The sequence below is a fragment of the Pholcus phalangioides genome, unplaced genomic scaffold, assembly GCF_987345545.1.
Source record: "Pholcus phalangioides strain wild (caught in Gottingen) unplaced genomic scaffold, Ppha-v1.0 ptg000015l_1, whole genome shotgun sequence".
Taxonomy (NCBI): Eukaryota; Metazoa; Arthropoda; class Arachnida; order Araneae; family Pholcidae; genus Pholcus; species Pholcus phalangioides.
The window spans coordinates 51060597-51081347 of NW_028301608.1; the positions used below are offsets into that span (position 1 = coordinate 51060597).

At 34.0% G+C, this 20751-nt stretch overlaps 1 protein-coding gene across 1 annotated transcript in view; it reads right to left on the reverse strand.

The window, feature by feature from the left end:
- Positions 1–11936, reverse strand: part of LOC149076164 (uncharacterized) — a 103854-nt gene extending 91918 nt beyond the window's left edge. Inside the window, exons 1-2 of the mRNA XM_089242191.1 lie at positions 11801–11936; positions 9974–11142 (exon numbers count right to left, since the gene is read on the reverse strand). Coding sequence (XP_089098317.1) covers positions 9974–11142; positions 11801–11936 — 1305 coding nt within the window. The remainder of the gene's footprint in view (positions 1–9973; positions 11143–11800) is intronic.
- Positions 11937–20751: the final 8815 nt, after the last annotated feature.

The window sequence follows — 20751 nt, forward strand, 5'->3', positions numbered from 1 at the left end:
CAGGAATGGGCCGGGGACAGAGGATAGATTCTACGAAACGGAAAGCAGCGGATGCTTACACTCGTATATTCTTCCTCCCTACTACGACTTAATTAGTTTAAAGATCAAATGACTATGCAGTAAAAAAAAAAAAGTACAGGGAAACGAGCAGTCAGATCTACACCCTCTTTCAACCACTATGCTAAAAAAAAATTGCATTACCTAATCGTGATGGTAGAAAAGAGTGAATTTTGTACGTATATCAGACTCATAATATGATACTCTCGTAGTATGGCGCTGGTAATTGCACTAAGACTTATGTCGTATTACTCGACGAGATTACGTCGAGATGAATATAAAAATAGGTCGTATCGTCTTACTTCGAGTAAATTCGGGCTAAAAAGAAATGGTTCGATATTCTAAATCACGTTCGAATGCATTGTATTACTTGAATTAAAGAAGAATTTCGTCATATTTCTTTTTTCAGAACTGTGATTTTTATAAAGGTTGTTACCGCTTTGAAAAAGAGTCCTAAATAGGGGTATGACTCCTATGACTTTGCAAAATTTTTACGATTTTGTATATTTCAATATTTTTTGGCTATAGAACATTTTTTTCATGATTTTCAGAAATTTCAAGGCGTTTTTTCATGAATGTTAACCACCTGTGCTATTGGTTCACCACTGGTTCACGCACGTGATCGTGGTAGTTAGTTGTTGCTTGAATTTAATTTCTTTAGTTTATCGATGATTTTAAATGGTATTAGCTTTGTCGTGTAATTTTAGTTGTCCCGACTTTTTTGTAAAAATGTCCTGTTTTTTTCCCGTGCAATCAACGAAGCTTACGTAAAATCAATTATTCATTGAAATCAATCATTTAAATTTTCTCTCAACTTATTAATCACCAATTGTTCAGCAGTTTCTCAACAATTACTGTATAATAACTGTGATTAAAAATTTAAATATTGCATGTTGCAAAATCTTGCATATTTTTTCATGTTGAACTTCTTTTCGTGAAATATATTTCTATCCACTGCAATTCCCAGTAGTGCGTCATTTCCCGCAATTGGTGATTTTTTTTGGTTATATAATCAATAATTGGCAATTTTGCTTACCTTTGGCATCATTTTTGGCGATGATTTCCAATAGCCGTAATTTCCCATGTTTAGGATCCCGATTTTTCCGGTAGTTTTCTCGAGGAAATATGGTCAGCTTATTTCTATAAGGCTTATTTTTAGGAGTTACTTTTCCTCTAGTTTTTTTAGTTCATAATTTTGGTTGTCGGTTTTTAAATCATAATAATCCTATCGCTAGTCACGAATAACCTAATTTATTTTTATAAATATCATTCAGATTGAGATATGCAGAAGATACGAAAGAAAGCCGTAAAAATTATCTTTGAAATGATGTCTTTGATATTTGCTTGTGCGCATTGTCTGTGTAACTGCCTAACTCACCGTACGACAACATGGTCTAACTGAGATTTCTAACAAATTGCATAACATAAACTGTATGCAGATCAGAGAATGATTTACTCAGTGCCAGTCATTGTTCTTTCTTTTCAGCGCTCGAGGGGCGTGGTGGTAAGATGCTCGTCTATCACAGTGAAGGGGACTGTCACGGTCCCGGGTTTGAACCCGCGGGAGTATATAGATACGATATTTTCTTTAACGAACTTGAGGTGACCACCAATAGACAGCGTCTTCATTTCCAACCCATCTCATCAATGACAGTAAATTGCAATATAGCGATATGGCCAGAGTTGGTGTTTGGTGAAGTAGTCATTGTTCTTTCTGAAAGACTTGAAACATTTTTACCTAAGTATTACGGAATTATAGTGCTTTGAAGCACTATAATTCCGTAAAAAATTTTACACATACCTCTGTTACACATCACATACCATCTGTAAAAGGTAGCGCCCAGGTACTGGTACTGCTTCCATGGCTCATCGAATAACAATAGAAAAGTGGCCCAGTGGCCTTCCCAACAGCTGTCTTGTACGTTAGACGTTTGCATATTAAATTGAATATGATTTTTATTCTTTCCGTCATATTATAATGGACTCGATTTTCGATCTGGAATTCACCGTTCTGAAATTAAATTTGATAAATTATGCCTCTGCTCCTATCAAAAATGTGTCGAAACCACAATTTTGGTATGAAAAACAATAGCAATTCTCCTGAACAGAAATAAACGAAAATAAAATCTCGAGATGCAAACACAATGCTTACGTCCTGGGCATAGAGGAAATTTATTGCATCTAGCACCATCGATGGTCATCGATGTTCTTTGCTTCATCGAGTCCGGGACGGTGCATCTGAAATTTTTATAGATTGGGGACCCTTATATAAAATATCATGCCTTGTAGAAAAACAAAGAACTTTCAATTTTCTTCTCAAAGATATTAACGTTGAAGTTGTTGTTCTACAGTGCAGTACATATAGTATAACGTCAGTGAATGTGGATCCTTTGCCTGTCATCATGAGATTTACACTGCTGCCATAGCATATGTTATAGAGTAGTGTAATCTTGTTTTTGAAGGAAACCAGAAAAGTGTAAAAGAACTAAATACAATGTGAAGAAGAATTTTTGAAAGAAAAATTTAGAGGCCTCTGCGGAGAATTTTCCTTCCAAAAATGCAATGCTATACTGCATTCTAGTTTTTCTACACTTTGTATAATTGCGAAGAGTGACACCATCTCTCCATCTGAATCCACCGAAAATTATTTTTTTTATCGTGGGAAATTCATTATATTTTGATCGTGAATTGACCCCACATATTAAATAAACCAAATATTGTGTATAGTTTTACCGAAAATATATTATAAAATGTATAAAATTGTTAAACCCTTTCTGATATCACTGTGGATTCTACTTTTTTAAGGAAAAAGTAGTCACACCATTTTATCAGGAACTGAACAGAAAATGAATGAAACAAAAACATTTAATTCATGAAAAAAATGTGCTAAAACACAGTATGTACGTATCTTTCTGATCACGATCATATAATTTTAATTCCTTATTCGAGTGATACTCGTAGAAAATGTTTCAAACGGACGGAAACAACAAATAACTATTCTTCTTTTGACGTCAGCAATATTTCATCGGTTGTAGTTTTCCGTGGAGTGCATTGAAAAGTGTGAAAAGACATTAAAAATTGATTCGACGAAACTGTTATTTCCTATACATCTATCTCCAGTGGCGTAGGCTACATTTTCCTTTTACGTGTATCGTGGTATAACGTCTCGGCTACTATTATAAAAAATAAAAATAAAAACTGGAAAGCACACACACACAAAAATATTGTAGCTCCTCGCTCACTCTTTGTGCAGTAATATAAAAAAAAGTACATATAATGGTACTTTAGCGTGAGCTTTCATCATTTCTCAATTGATAAGCAACACATTTTCTTCTTTTGCCCTATGTAGTGTACCTACGTTATTTTTTTTTTCCTGTTTATACTTTGTTTTCAAATATAAAAAGAAATCCCAAAAATGTATACTTTGTGATCATATCAGGACTAAAATAATGGTTATAGTCTCGAAGCACGAAACTCGCTGGCCTATTTATATATATTTCATATATGCTATACAGGGTAAGTTTTTGTTGCTTGATCTACACGTGACGGTAAATTTCTTAAGGTTATTTGCTCCTTAACATGGGCATGATAAACTATTTCTTCTTATCATCTTGACATTCTGATTTTTACAAGATTGTTTTTTTTTTTGGCCCTTGAATGCATAGTTTTGCATATGTGCAAAGGATACTTTAAACGTTTATTATTGCAGCTAGCTAAAAGACAAAAAATTCAAAATTATCTTTGCAAAGAAAGGTTAGGTCATATTCTTTCCATTTTATATTTTGAATTTGCTGGTGGATGTCCCAATTAACGACTACAACTCTTTGTTGCAGAGCGTACTTGAATGTGATGTCAGAAATTTGTTAGAATATTTTGTTTGCATTTGTTTTTACCTTGAAGTTTGCAACTCTATTTTATTTTCTTGCAACAGCTTGGATGAAAAAGAAGTTTTTTTTCGAAAATGATATAAATTCAATACATTTATTTTATATGCGATTTTTTGAGGCTCTCTACGTCCTCTTTAAGGGCCTGATAAGCCGTACATATCGAAATATATATATTTTTCACTAATTTTTCCAGCTTTCAATACGTGTAACCTATAAAACATTATCAGCCACAAACAAAAGTTATGCATTTAAGGATTAAAAGGAAAACTTAACCATATACCTCGTACTTTGTACACAAATTTCTGCGAAGTTTCTAACGAATCGGTCCATGCTGGAATGTATATTCAGAGTGTACGCGTGGCTCCTAATGTATTTAAGTTACGAGAGTTTTGCTCGTTTCGTGTTCTGCTGGTGCGGTGCTGCACTTTGTATGCCGTATTTGGAAGTGAATTGCAAAAGGTTGAATTTTCATGGTATGTAAGTACACTATATAGCCATGAGTGAGTGGACACTTTTTTGTGTGTGCATTTTTTTTTAATTTCAAGAAAAATTCTTTTTTATACCTTTACTAATTGAAATGTTTCTACACCTTATATACCACAAATGTTTCAAGAAATGAATGATGTATAAGGATACAACTTTGCACTCTGTATATGGTCATACATTAATTCAAGAAATATTGTTAGAGTATTTAATTACAATCACAAAATTTTTTTGATAGACTTTTTCGACACAAATTAAGATGGTTTTCTTTTAAATTTTGATCGTGTAGAATATATTTATAGTCATTACTTTTTTCCTTGGTAAATGTATTATTTATTCGATAGCATGCCAGTCATTTAACATATACTGATGGCCTAGTTATGCAATGATCTACCATTTAGAGCTTAATCCGAAAGGCTGGAAAAGGATGATAACGATTAGGGAAGATTCGAACTCGCACCTATTCAGTCGAAAGTGGGGCGGCAACCACACGACTACCAGGCAGCTTTCAAGTATGCATATGTTTTTGTTTCTTTTTACAAAGTACTAAGAAATATATTGAATAAGAATAATTATAAATTAAGTATTTTTTCAATATTTTTCTTAAGTTTTTTAATTTTGTAAAGCAACAAAAGAAATTTACATTATTTTCTCTCATCGCTTACAACGGTAACAAAAAACAGCAGAGTTTTAAAAAAAATTGCGTTTGGTGCCTGGGAATATTCCAACTGATTTGTGTGAAATATATTTAGTATCCTGGTTTCAAATATGTGATATCGGTTTTTCCTCTACCAGCTATACTTTTGAGATTCGGTTTCAGCTAAATTATGAAATATTTTATTATACAACTCATTGAGTAGTACTGATTTAAATTGGATGCCAAGTTTCACGTGGGGATATTGCGATTCGTGCTATTTTTCTTCTATCTTCTCCCTCAATACCACTGGATGACAAACAAGTGGCTTACGAGAGAGAACATTATTGGTGGAGAAAGAGATTTCATTTATTAACCCTTATTCGGACGAGACAGAACCATCTTAACTCCGTTGCATATGAAACAACGGTTCATATGGTTCATGAAAATTCTTGATTAGGATGGCCCTTGCTTTGCATACATAGGACAAAAAATGCCTCTAATAAGTACAGAAAAGCTTGAAGCTGGAATTTTTGATGATGGTGAATGGTGTTTTCCAGCTCATAAACTATCCTCATTCTGTAGACTCCATGAATGAGACAGAATAAAAAAAGTGGATCACATTTGTCAATTGTTGTCAATAACTTTCTTGGCAACCTTAAGGCTGAGAACCATGTTGAACTAGTTAACAGCATGTTTAACAACGTCAGATATTTTTTATTGTAATATTAGCATAAAGGCCTATTACTTACACGGCCATTTGGATCATTTTCCTGCAGTTCTCGGCTATACTACTGAAGAGCAACGTAAACGTTATTTCACCAGGACATTAAAAACAATGGCGGACCGATATCAAGGCAAATGGGATACTCATATGATGGCAGATTACTGTTATAATCTGCAGTGTGAACGAATTCCTCTCAAGGATTTGAAACAAGAGAATCTTTCTCTTCGGAATATTTTTTTTATTCGTCTCATTTCTAATTTACAATTAAGATATTGTAGATTTATGCGATACACGTCATATTTGTTTCCAGCCCATGAAATACTCATAAAATGAGTTTAAGGAAACTCCCGGCAGCGAATGTGTGTTGAGCTGTGTGATATCGATTCTTTTTAGTCTTGAATTTTAATATTTTTCAAATTTTCATTTTCCATTTGAGAAAAAGATATTTCAAAGGAAAATATTCCACACGGTAAAAGGAAAGAAAAATAAAAAAAATGGATCTAAATTTGCTAAAATACATCAGATTTTCTCGAGACGAAAGAAAAAAGACCATTTTGATTCGTTTCTGATCACCATCGCTGTTATAACGTGTAAGACAGAAAAAAAAGGAATGGTAATTTGGATACGTGAGGAATCATTTCTTCAAATAGTATGTGTGTACACTGAAAACATTTTTCTTTTCCCCAGTTATTTATTTCACTACACGTGGAAAAAGAAGGTTCAAAGTAATGGAAGAAAAATCCGGAATTTTTGATCAGAATAAGAAAAGAAAACTTACTACCGTAATAGGAACGTAACGTAAGTAGAAGGAGGCGAAAGGAAAAGAAAGATTGACAACTGATGAATTATGCAGATGTCTTCTTCCTTTTTCTGGATTTTGTTCCCATTTCAGAAAACGCGCGCCTCAAACACTAAACGCTTCTTTGGCCTTGTATCCCCCCCCTTGGATCTTGGAGTTCAATTCTTCACCCGTAATACATCGTTGACGGGTGGTCTGCGAAAATATCCCCAAACAGTGCCTTTGAAATTTTATATCTTTTTTTCTTTTCTATTGGAAAATCCCTGACGCATAAATATTTGAAGGATTTCGGAACCTCATTTATCAAACGTGGAATACAAAAATTTTCTCCGTGCATTGTGACCGAAACAATTCTAAAATTATTTTCAGAAAGTAAAAAAAACAGAAAAGAAAGTGAACTTTGGCTTGTTATTTTATTCATAGAGTGTTATATTTTTTCTTGTATTTAGCAGATAAGGATTGCAGCAAGCTCACTTTCTTTAACTTGAGAAATATTTGTAACCGCACATTTATCACGTGTGTTCACAAATATCCATTTAGATTTTCTATTGAAGTCTCTATAAATTTGGAAGAAGAAAAAATGTTGTGTATGTGTGTTCTATGTTTACTCAAATGATTATAAATAGATTAATATTTATAACAATTGTTTCCAACATTGTCACAACTCCGTTTTTTGATCACTTACAGTTTAAATTGAAATGGCCTAATAAAGTTTTATAAATTATGAAATGTAACGAGAGAGGAAAGGTCCGATTCTTCATCTACCACATTATGAAAAATAAAATAATTAACAAGTTAATTAGCAAGTTAAATACAATATTACATAAAAGTATAAATATAATAATTATATATATATAATTATTATTATTTATTATTTACTATTACCATTATTTTATTTTTTTATTTTCATTTTTGTATTTACTATTATTTTCTTCTTTTTCTACTTTTCGCAATATTTGAAGGATTACGGAACCTCGTTTATCAAACGTAGAATACACAAAATGTTCCCAGTGCGACGGGACCAAAACAATCCTAAATTTTTTTTTTTTTTTTTAATAACATACAAACATATATACAAGCATATACAAAAACACATTAAACATACACTTTTGACCTCAAGGGACATGCCTGTCCTTCCAGTAGGTCTACAGGGTTTCTCCGTAGATTATTTTTCTTAGCAGTTCATTTCATTTTCATTACTTTTTAATTATCATATTGTTATATTATTTGAACATAATTACCGTTCCCACAGTCCTGCAGCTTCCAGTGCTGTTGTTTTCGCTTAATCTACCGATAAAACACTTAATTTATATGTATTTTTCGGAGCTCGGTAACTATCTGTTTGTAAACATTGACGGCGTGTTGCCATCGACCAAATTACTTTGAAAAAGTAAAAAACAGAAAAGAAAGTGAACTTTAGCCTGTTGTTTTATTTATAGGGGTTACATTTCTTTTCTTGTGTTTAGCAGATAAGCTCTCACTTTCTTTAACTTCAAAAGGATTTGTTACCGTACATCTATCACGTGTATTCACAAATATCCATTTTGATTTTCTATAAAAGTTAAATTTAGGTTCCATAAATTTTGAAAAAAATTTGTGAATGTTCTATGCTTATTCAAATTATTAAAACTAGTGTCGTACTTAACAATTGTTTTCAACATTGGCACCAACTGTTTTTTAGATCAAACTGAATTCAAATAGCCTGATAAAATGATCTAGATTAAGTATATGTAGTAGAGTTTCGGTAGTCCGATGTGTGTGTGTGTGTGTGTTTACCCTTCATCTGCCACACTATTAATAGTAAAATAAGAAAATAATAATAAATAAAAACATAAATTCAATGATAATAAATAATATTCATATCAATTATTTGCACATTAAACAAGACATATCCAAGGACATCAATAAATGTTATTTGAGCTTTTTATTTCCTGAGATATCGGGGTTCAAATTAGGGTTCGAATACTTTGAAGCATAATTACACATATACATAAAATTAAGATATTCATCCATATCGTAATAATAGAGTATACATACTCGAAGAAGAAAATGTGAGATAATTGATTACATATATGAAGTGGATGGTCAATAAGATTAAAGCCAATATCATTTTCCTATGCTTTCCATGGGCTTAAAAGTGGTATATGTATAGTTTTTTTCCCTTCACAGCTACAAACCACTCATTTTTGTGAAGTTGTTTTTTCATAACATATATATACTTGCGATAAAAACAACTTAACAGGCGGATCATACAATATGCTACCTATCAGGGAATCTTAAACTTTTTGTGTTCCACGTACTATTTGTGTCACTATGACCAGGGCCAGAATCACCTCCACGTTACCAAGATGAAGGCCACGGAAACTTTTACTTGATAATATTCAGCACATAATGATATAAGAATAATAAATAAATTATTTTCTCAACCAAACTGAAGGACTCTTCCCCCTCCGTCAAAGCCTATTTGAAGCGCCCCGCGGGTCCGTGGATGTCTGGTGAAGAACCACTGGAGTAGAATTTTAGATTAGGGATAATATTTAAGGGTGTTGGTGCACGGCTTCCCAGTCTTTCCTATGGGGAAAAATCCTGTGTCTTTAAAAAATATTAAAATATTTTTCTATTCACTTCTCTGGAGAATAGACAACACAAATTAAAGAGACTTTTTCAGACTTTATTTGCTGGTTATTTTTTTCGAATTTTAACTTAGGCAACATAAGAAATTTTCAAATACCTTCAAAGTTTACCCCTATTTTTTACCATAAAAACTTTTTAAATCGTTAAACTGAGAAATCCTTTCGTTAAAGTACGTAACACCTCAGTGCTGAGAGATACACAAAGTGTCAGGACATTTGAACCAGTGGTATTTGAAAAAATATCCGTTATCTAACATTGAACATTGAAGGACCGGACACACCCCGCTTCCCATCTCAGAGAGATATCGAAGCTTTCCCGGGGGATGGGTGTATCCGGAAATTTATTAATTTATGTGAAAATAACAATGATATACATATATACAATAAATAATCTGGAATAAATAATCGTACAAATTGTGATCATATAGCATCATCCACAGATAATCAGTCCGTAATCGTAATAGTCCTTATATAAATAATCAAAGATAATTTTTGTCTTGTATGTGATAGAATCTGGAAGTGAGTTTATCCAATCTAGAATATAACAATCTCGGCAATCAAGCTGTAATAAGATATAAATTGACGTCCATATGTCCGGCATCTCCATTTCATTCACACCCGCCGGAAAAAGGATGAAACAGTTGACACTTGTCTTCTTGGGCGTAAATTGTATCGATTATTAGATGTCGGTGAAACAACCGATGCATGTCTTCTTGGCCGTAAATTGTACTTTTTAATAGGTAACCGTGTTACCTCTCTTGTTGGCTCGTAAGACGGGTCCTCAAAGCGCGAATTGCGTCCCCTTGATCCCGCAGCTTGTGTCTTATTGTGGAGTAGATGTAGGTTGCGGTCCAGGAATCGAATCAACCTCTGCAAACGTTGAAAGTTCAGAGGGCTGTCTAGAATTCTCATTTTCCAAGCAAGCATTCTGGACTCTGGCAGTTGGCCAAAGTGGAAGTCTCTCGTCTGGGGACACGTGGTTATATAGTGCCATAGGGAACCATTTGAACCGCAGATGCATACGCTGTTACTAGAACGTTTAAAACGCAGAAGATACACCGGAAAAGGGCCATGCTCGGTGATAGCGATTGTTTTCTCTCTAGGCCATACGTTCAAACGCCACTGAACTCGTCGTTGTATCTTGTATGCGTCCTTTGCTGCACATGTATTCCAATTGGTCTGCCACCCCTGCAACACGTCCTCTTTAAGCACCCGATGGACCAAACTCCTTGGCCAAAGTTGGTCGTCTTGAGACGGAAGTTTTGTGGCCTCCTTGGCAAGTTTGTCGGCTATTTCGTTGCCAAAGATGCCTGCGTGGGCTTTAACCCAGGCCAATCGGATTCTCGTGTTGGCGCATAAAATTCGGCGAATCTTCCGTACATTATGATGCACAGAACGTGGGTTTTTGATTGATAACAGGCCCGAAGCGCTGTCTGAGAGGATCAGCACTGGTTTCGATAAGGCGTGTGCCCTTGAAACGGCATTCAGAATCGCATATATTTCAGCTTGAAAAACACTGTTTTCTTTTGCGAGCCGCCTGCTCCATTGTTCCTCGATGGATCCATCTTCTTTTATAACTACATAAGCGCACCCTGTACCGTCAGAAGACTTCGAGCCGTCTGAATAGATCTTTACTGTTCCAGGAGCCAGCTTAATACATTCAGCACCAGACAGCACGACCTGATTTGCGTCAATGTCCACGCTGGGATGCATGAGCCATAGCTTGTGTTGCTTTTCAAAAGCCTGCGCTTGCAGTGATTGAGTACTAATGACAACGTCTTCATCCAAATGAAGAATGCTGGTCTTGCGGGCTTCATATTCAATATAACTGCTCAGCCGCGGATTCCCTGTGGCGACATATAAGACTTCATTTGCAGTGGTGGAGTAGGCCCCGGATACATACAACAGGAACGGGCGCTGGGCTATGTCAACAAAGAAAAGAGCTCAACAAAGAAATTCAATGTTCCTAACTGCAATATTTGCTGAGATATTTCCATTAAAAAATCGAGAAAAGTTTGAAAGAAACAGCATTACTAACGAACAACGCTCCTTTCCCTTATTTGTGGTGCTTTTTCTCAACTTTTCTAAAATAAAATATCTCAGTGAATGTTGCAGTTAAAAACATGGGATTCTTTTCATTGGCCTCAGGAGAGATAGGGCAACAACTTTCTAATTAGAAAATAGGTAGACCGCATGAAAATTTAGATTATATTATTTTGTGACACACACTGGTGTTTTTACTCTCAAAACGGGTACACGTGGATTTCTGAACACAGTTTAAGCATTCTACAAACTTAAACCATATCTCTACCGCAAGCGGTTGATAAGAGAAAGGCCGAATCAGGACTTAGAGGACATCCTGTATTAAAAAATGTATACATAATTTTAGTGAAGACAGAACCAAAACTCCAACGCAGTTAGACGCAGAAAAATGTTTTTCCTTTTTTAAAAAAAATCTAAAAGCTTAAAATTAGAATCTCAAAATTAAAATAATTTTATAGATGTGATAAAAACTTTTGCTATAGGTCATCATTTATTGAATTCGATCTATCCTAACTTGAGTAAAAAAAAAAAGTATACTTTTGCTGCGTAGGCTAGAGTTTATATTGCCTAAGATGTTATCCAATACAGTCTCAAAGCTTCTTAGTCTATTAGGTGGCTGTGCTATCGGGTTTTTTTGTTCCAAGATAGACAGCAGTCGAGAAGTCTGTCGCATCGTGCGATATGATCGACGTGGAGGAACAAGTCACCCAAGAAAGGAAGAGAAGCTCTTGGCGGTTCCGAAGTCATTTTTCACGTGCCATCGCCGATATGATTTATAAACTTGCTGCGAATCCATCATCCACGACGGACAGCAGCCGGGAACTTCACTATCCACTCATGCATATGACTCCTTTTCCTAATATTATTATTTTTTGACTTATTTGGTTATATGGAAATTTTTCATATTTCAGCTTCCTTTTAGCATACATCAGAGACTATGGGGGGAAAAAAGCAAGGATTTTTTTCTGTTCTTCCGGAAATCCTAAATAGAAAGAAAGAAAAAAATCCGAAATTCCGTTTATGCAAAAAATAAATCGACACATCTTTAATAATGCCTGTGATTATTCATTTTCTTTCACTTAATTTGATAATAATTACGTTACTCATTAATTTCAATTTATTTTTTCCAAAATATAATATTAAATTTAGCAAATTCCTCACATTTCAATTGCAAATTAATTAAGAATTGAAAATTTCATTTATTTAATAAGTTTCGATTTCATGGTTTAGTGTTTCCTTTTTTCAACTGACCTGAGCTAGAAAAAATAAAGCTAATTTCAAACAAAATATTTTTGAAATCGGCAATTATTTTTTCCACAAGAGCTTTCACTTTTTTTTTTAATTTATCAAATAAAAAGTTTAAAATAATCCCGTTTCTTTTTCATGTTTGAATCTCATTAAAGTTGTTTTTCAACTGTCACTAACAAGACTGGTGAAACATACCGAATGTTCAAAAAGGCAATAACATATTTTAAAAATTAACTGCGGACACTAAAATAAGGCAATGGTAGGTGATAGGAGGCTCTAAACTCTGACAAGCACCGTAAATGTTCGTTTCAGGTATTTTGCTGCTTAGTTTAAATTTTTTATAGCGTGAAATTTTCATTCAATATTAAATTGTCAAAAAGTATTTCATGACCATAAGAAGCCTTTTTGCTACAAATTACACTATCATGCGCCGATTGTGTTTGATTTTATTTCACTTCAAAAACATTACTTTTATCGCATTCTCTATTGGCAATCATAAATCATTCTAATAATCATTCAGAAGACATTGACGTAAATGCAGATACAATGAACATTTGGAAAAAAAAAGATCAAATGAAGGTGAACGATAACATGGAGGAACAAAACGTTTGATGTATGAAATTGAGCTAGACATGCATATCCAGAAAACCAGGAGAAAAGATGTACAACAAATATTTTTCACTAATATCCTTGAAATATTACACGTCTGAGAAAAAGTTCTCAAATTAGATAAGGGGCCTCAAAGAGATTTCAGGGAGTTCACGAGGTTGTATGAGAAAACAATTAATTCATTGTTTTTTCATTGCTATACAGGGTGAATTTCACCTTATCTGCAAACTTCATCTTATCTGAAAGGAAGTGATAGACGAGCCCCTGTTGAACATAAATCACCTTAGCAACTCTAACCTATCTTTAACTGTTTTCGAGTTATGGAGTGGATAAGAAGGGAAATGCGCCAAAAAAACGAATTTTTGAACTTTCTGAAAACCTTACAAGCAAATTAAAAGCACATATTTATTTTTTTTTAAAAACCAGAAATGAATCCTATATGGTGCCACCATTTCCATCAGTATATCTTGGTTTAATGGTGAGCTACAAGCACTGAAAGATTGATTAAATGCAAAATCGAAATTTTAACCAAAATCTGTAACCACCAATTCACAGACACTATTTTAGCTACGACCAATCAAATCTACCAAAAACTTTTTCATTGCACCAGCTTTCCAAAAAGCCTGTAGTAAACCATATCGGTGCTTTAGTTCAGAAGAAATTTAGCCCTTTGTTTGCAATACATCACTGAAATTGGCGTGTGAAATCGGGTATTTGCGGAGTTGGCAGTTCAGATTGCAGCAACAATTTGATTTTGCCCTTCGACAATCTCAGCTCTTGTAGCTCGCCATTAAATCTGGATATCCTGAGATGGAAATGGTGACATCTTAAAGGATTACTCTGCTCTTTCCATATATGTGCTTAGTTTGTGTATTGGCCTCTTAAAAACTTCACAAATTCGAATATTTTAAGGACTTCACTAATTTCTGCTCTATCCATCATAATTCGGAAACGGTTGGAGATTAGACAGAGTTGTTATAGTCTATGGTGTTTTATGATCTACACGGGCTTTATCACCCTCTTTCATTTTGTAATTAGATGAAATTCACCCTGTATACTGAATATTATTTTATAAAGGGGGGGGGGGTCTATGACCATTTTATTAACATGGGGTGGGGGACGTGGACCTCATCTTACTGGTATAAAACTTCAGAGGTTAAAAGCCGTCGAAATAGATGAGGTCATCATAACCATCAGACAGAGGATGATAGAAAAATTTACATCTGTCAAGTCAATGGATTGAAAATGGGTGTCCAATACTCTCATCAAGATTATTTCTTCTGGGACATATTTACAAACATAATGATGCATTTGGGAGACCGTGGATGTGTGTTTTCTCACTTCGCCGTTCTAACGATACGAAACATGATGTATCTTGGTGATAGTGACATTGGTGCTGAAATACCACTCGTATATGCATAAAATCTTGGAGTACAAAGTGAAATGCAATACGAAGTAAATGTTCACCTGCGAATTCCCTTCTTTCATCACCATTGAAATATTCCGCTTGGGGAATCATAGAACAAAAGTATTTTCTATCGAACGTAATGCATGTCGAGTAAACACTGACATGTTTATCTAACATATCCGTTTCGCTTCAACTTCGGAAGATAGATCCAAGATGTTTAGCACTTGGTATTGACATTGCCTTTCAAAAGCGTGAAACTTTGGTTCCTCTAACTGTTTTTTAAAGTTTCGACGACACACCCGTCGGGTAAAATAACTATTGTGATCGACCCGCTCTTTTATGGCAGACTTTCTATTTCAATTCAAAGAGAGACGGAAACTGGGAAGTGAGTTTTATGGTTCTCTTTGTGTAGAACGAAAGGAAGCAGTAACAGCGGATGGAAGACGCGGTACATTTTCCAAGTGAAATGGCGTAAGAGCTGCGACATAACAATTGAATCCCAACGGAGCTCTTGGAAAGCGCCAACCCCGGCTGTATATGTATATATAGCCTCTTTCTTTTGCTTTTAAAAACTCGGAAGTATAAAGTACGATTTACTTTATTTTTGCTACGTACAGAAAATGCAACAGGGAACATTTTGGTGTTTCTTTTATGGACGTTTTCAATGCCTCAATTGAAAGGAAATAAAGCGATAAGTATTCTCCCATATTTGTGTTTCTCTTTTCCAAGTCATTTGATGTGAATGCGATGGGTTTCTTAAACGTGCATTAAATTTGTTTTGTTTGCAAACTATGTAGGCTGCACTTTTAAACATTGTGCAACATCAATGAGCTTCCACTGGATGGTTAGTGTTTTGATTCTAGTTCTGAAATTCTCGAATTCTTATTTGGATGTGGATGTCTTTGTTTAGTTTTTTCATTACTGTTCTTAATTTTACGGATTCATCTCTTTGAACCGTACGGATCAAATTCAATTACTTTTTTTTTAATTATGCATTAGATTTATTTTTTCACAATATCGTATATAGTTACTGAAAGAGAAATAATTACTATGTTTTATCAACTTCGCGAAAGATGCGAAAACATTTATGCGTGATGGTGCAGCTATCCACACATAAGTACACCTCTGAATATATGTTCGCCAAAACTTTGGGCGAAACGTCAGGAAGTCAATGATAATTTTCTAATGACCATGACAGAACATTATTAAATCTGTACGTGTTAAGCGCTCAACACAAATCTAAAATCCTTGACCGATCTTTGCTAAACTTTGCATAATACCAATCAGCACCCAATGATATATGTGATAAGCTGATTTAAAATCTTCCGAAACTCAACAAGTGCCTGAAATCATCGAAAAACAACAATGCTTTCCTGAAAAACTATTTTCGGAATATTTTTATTTTGTTCCGAAACAATGCATTTTTGAATAAATCAGAAACATGTATTATCCCTTTACCAAGGTCTTATTACTCATGTGATGTTTCTACAATAGTGGTTTTTATTTGTGTTTTAGCTGTCAGAGATCTGCGAATTATTTATCCCATTTATTTTTGCCTGTCCTCAAATTTCTGCTGCTATTTTAATTTTTGCTGTGACCCTTAAATTATTTCTTCTACTTATTTATTTATATGGTCGTCCGCGAATTTTTTCTCCCGATTATTTATTATTACTTCCATTTTTTTGTTTTTCGGCACTGAAATAATTTCATAATTATTTATTTTTCTCTTGTCTCAAATTATTTGTCTTATTTCCGCCGATCCGTGAAATCAACTACTTCCAAACTGCCAACACTGTTTTGAAACAATATGCATTTATGTATTTTTTTTATACCTTACCATTTCTTAACCAACGAATTTTCAATGAATTTTCCAGCAGTGAATAAATGTTAGCGCTTCTCCAACAACAAATTTCGAATGAATGCTAACGTTTGAAAAAAATTGAAACACATCATTTTAGCAATGTCACGACCAACAATGTTACTCTCAAATCTGCATTTTTATTTTGAATTCACCGGGAGAAATACAACCCTTGAGCTCTATAATTCAAACGAAATAATAAAATGTTGAATTGAACTAATTTAAATAATGAATTCGGAGAGAAAGAATAACTAATGTATCGAATTCAATTTGAAATTTTTTTTCTCGAATTAGGTTGAGGTAATGAATATATTTATGCATAATTATACATGAGATACTCTATAATGCAATTATACAAATGGAAGAACCATTAATTAATTTATAGGATTTTGGCGGTAATCCTTCGAGTGTAAAAACGAGGTAATGGAAAAGGTGTACGGGAAGAAATAACATCGATAACAAAGGCACAAAACAAGAAATTAGATCGCGATTGTAATTTGTTCTTTGTTGCTTAATGAAGTTGAAATCTTGCTTAAAAAGAAAAGCAAATCCGTCCAAACCAAATTAGTTGTTTTGAACGTTCGAACAATCATTGGGTCGGTCTGGCCATTAATTCGAAATATTTCTTCTTTTTTTTTTCCTGTGCGATTAATTTCCTAGCAATTTTTCATTCTGTCGCAGCGGTACACTAATTCTAGCTCTGTCGCATTTTTCTTATTTTCCATTAAATTCACCAAACAATGGGAAACGTTTTCTCGTTTCCTTCAAGTGATTCCCATTCACTTCTACCAATAAAAAAAATCCAATTTTAAAGCAATATTTTTTTAGTTTAGTCTCATTATTTATGGAAGAGAATGTGTACTGTTTTAGATGGATATTAGTGGGAGGAAGACCGGGCATAGGAAAAAATATATAATACTGAATTGAGGTGTGATAGAGAATTTTTTCTCAATTTATGGATGGAGTGAATAAATAATGAATTAGAAATTTCATTTTTATGTATTCTCATTAAAAGACATCTATTTTTAGTTTTTTTTTCAATATGACAATGCATTGTAGGTATTCACTGTATCTTTTATACGTTTTCCAATAATATATGTTTTAATTTAGATACACACTTGAACTCGGATATAACGACTAAAACTTTTGCTTCCGTTCAGCATATTTTCTTATCAAATCGAATGACGTGAACCTATGGATAGGAAGGATCAAACTGTAGCCAAATTCAATTAAATTCCGCAGGGAATGTGTACTAGTTGCACGTACAGTTAAGTAGTAAATAGCAGTCAGTTATAATTGCCTCGGTTGTCGTGACACCACGGCTATAAGGTTAACAGTTTTCATTTCGAGTGATTCCTATAGAGAACAAAACCTCCTCCTCGGATATAACGAAATATTTTCGTCACTCTTCTTCAGTTTCTCAAAGCATTTTCAAATACTAAAATCAGGAATTAAGATAATTTTGCACAATTTGTGCATGTTATACAATATCATTTTAAATATAAATATTTATCTCTCATGTTGACTAATATAAATACGAAAACACAGGCCACAACAGGCGAAATGTCCAACGAGGTGGCTGAAAAAGATACAAATATATCCGCAGTACAGCATCCCAAAATAAGAGTAATTACCAGGAAAATGCTAATACTTATGAGAAAATACGATACACTGCTCATAAAAAAGCATGATTTAAGTCTTATTAAGGATTACCACCTTCAATTTTTTTTCCTATGTGAAATACATTTTTCGAATCACTGCAGACTTGCTGAACAACTGCATTTCTAGTCAATGGCGTTATAAGAAATAACTGACAATACCGTCTACAGATAGCAAGATTTTGACAAGAACTGGAGATGTCCCATATTTATGATCCCGATTTCCTGTATTTTTCTTGATAAAATACGGTCACCTTAATCACACAATGAAATACTTTCATTTTGCATTTGATTAAATTCTTTACACTTAAAATATCTTAAAATCTTCAACCTCGGTTACTGGGTGGTAACTAGAGGGAGGCGGGGGGGGGAGCAACTGCCCCGGGCAGCAAAATTTAGGGGTTGGTAGTTTCAGGTGGGAACAAAGAACACCATTACAAAATTATTGAATTTTAAAGTTGTGGAGAGAGACAGCAAAATAATTTTTGCCCCGGGCCGCAAAAATCCTAGTTACAGTGCTGCTCGGTTATAAAGGTAAAGTTTCGCATGTTCTAGCTCTTTCGTATTTTCTTACATTTTTCATTATACTCAGTAAACAAAATGCCAAAGTTTTCTCAATTTCTTTCAAGTGATTCCTATTCATTTCTACCAAAACAAAAATCCAATTTTAAAGTAATATTTTAGTTCAGTCTCATTACTTATGGAAGACAATAATATTGAGTTGTGATAGAGTTTTTTCCCCTTTGTTGATGAAATGAATTGGAATAATGAATAAAGAATTGCAAGTTTCATTTTTATGTATTCTCATTAAGAGTCTCGATTTTTTTTTTCAATATAACAATACATTCCAGATTCCATTCACTGTATTTTTATAAGTTATTCAAGCATAGATGTTTTAATTTAAATACACACTTGAACTCTGATATGACTAACGAAATTTTTGCTCCCGTTTATCCGTCATATCCACAGGAGTATGGTGGACCCCAAATTACTACTACTAACCGTGCTTGCATTTCGTATACATTTCTCTGCAGAAATTGCAACAAATCGGGGCATGTCAGAACATGTTATGTGAGTGTATGTATATGCATAGTCCTAACGTGTTTATGTTGTCACAGTTGTGCTTGTTTCGCGTTCTTACAGATGCCATTGGTGTTCAATATTTTTAAATGAAGATAGTAAATGCTTGTCCTGATGTTATTAAGTATCACGTTTTAGGTCTGCCTGCTTTCTGCGGAGAGACAAAACTACAGTCACACTCAGTTTTAACGACCTCGGTTGTAACAAAAGCGAGTAGTATATTGTTGTTTAGGTGTCGCATCCCCTATAGAAAATTATTCCTATTTTCTATAGGAGTCCATTCCTGGTGACTTCTGTAGGAAATGATGTTAAGGAACTTTTTTTATAGCGTCGATGAAAACGAAGCGACCTCGGATATAGCGAAATATTTTTCGTGACTTAGCTTCTGTTTGAAGACGAATTTCTAATGTATTAAAATCTTATGAGAAAACATAATATGCTGCCCGTAAAAAGTTACTTTTGTTTTATCTAAATAAGGATTCCATGTCTAATTTTTTTTTCTCCACGAAATACATATTTTTAAACCGCTGCAGAACTGCATATAGAACTGCATTTCTCGTCAATAGCAATTTATATGATATTATTAATTGGCAATATCATTGACAGATGACAATATTTTTGACAGGAACTGCAAGAGACCTTAATTCCACGGATTTTTCTCGATAAAATATGGTCACTTAAGTCACAGTGAAATAACTGCACTTTTGTATTTTATTGCATCTGATTATATTTTGCCGTCTTGGAAAAAAATCAACCTCGGTTATAAAGATAAAATTTCACAGAATCATTGATGCCGTTATAACCGAGTTTGTATTTTCATGACGCTTACGATGTTATTTCATTAGTTAAAAGCAGTTGATGTCAAAAACTAAACTTGCTCACCATAATGAAACTCAACTCTGTGTAACAAATATTATTAGTTGATAACCATTATGTGTGAAAGTTTGTTTTTATGACAATAATTCCGTATACAATGTAAATACGTACGCGGTAAAAGATGTGGAAGCAATTTTGTTTCGGAGGAAAATTATACTCAAGTTTTTCAAGCAACTATTTCATGTATGATTGATATTTCTAATGACCTCAAATCTATTGTAGCTGATAAAAAATCCAATGAAAAGTCACTGACGTGTGGTATCAAATGTAATTCATGTGCAGTTCTGTTTTCCTTTTTTTTTTGTGCCGCTAAAAATAATCTGAGAGGAATGTCCATGAACAAATTTACTCCATTCACTGCTTCAGTTATGGACACGCTCTGTTGACAGAACCGCTCTGGTTGGTTGAATCATTGATCAAATCTCGTCCTTGAATGGACATCCCGGCTCCAGGTCACGGAGATGTATTCAATGGAATCAACTGGATATTTTTTTAAACTCCTATCAACCATTTGATATACAGAATGCATAGAAATGTCCCTCCATCCTGCAATAACTCGCGAACCGTTGATCCTAGAAGTATACTACCAACTAGAAAAATTATCCAAATTCTGTGCAGGCCTCAGATATGCCAGTCTATGTATGTGTCTTACAGTTATTAAAGCAGGGAAAAAATTGTATTTGGTTACCCTGTCCTGAAATCTCAATTAGAAAGTTGTTGCCCCGTCTCTTCTGAGCTTAACAAAAAAAAT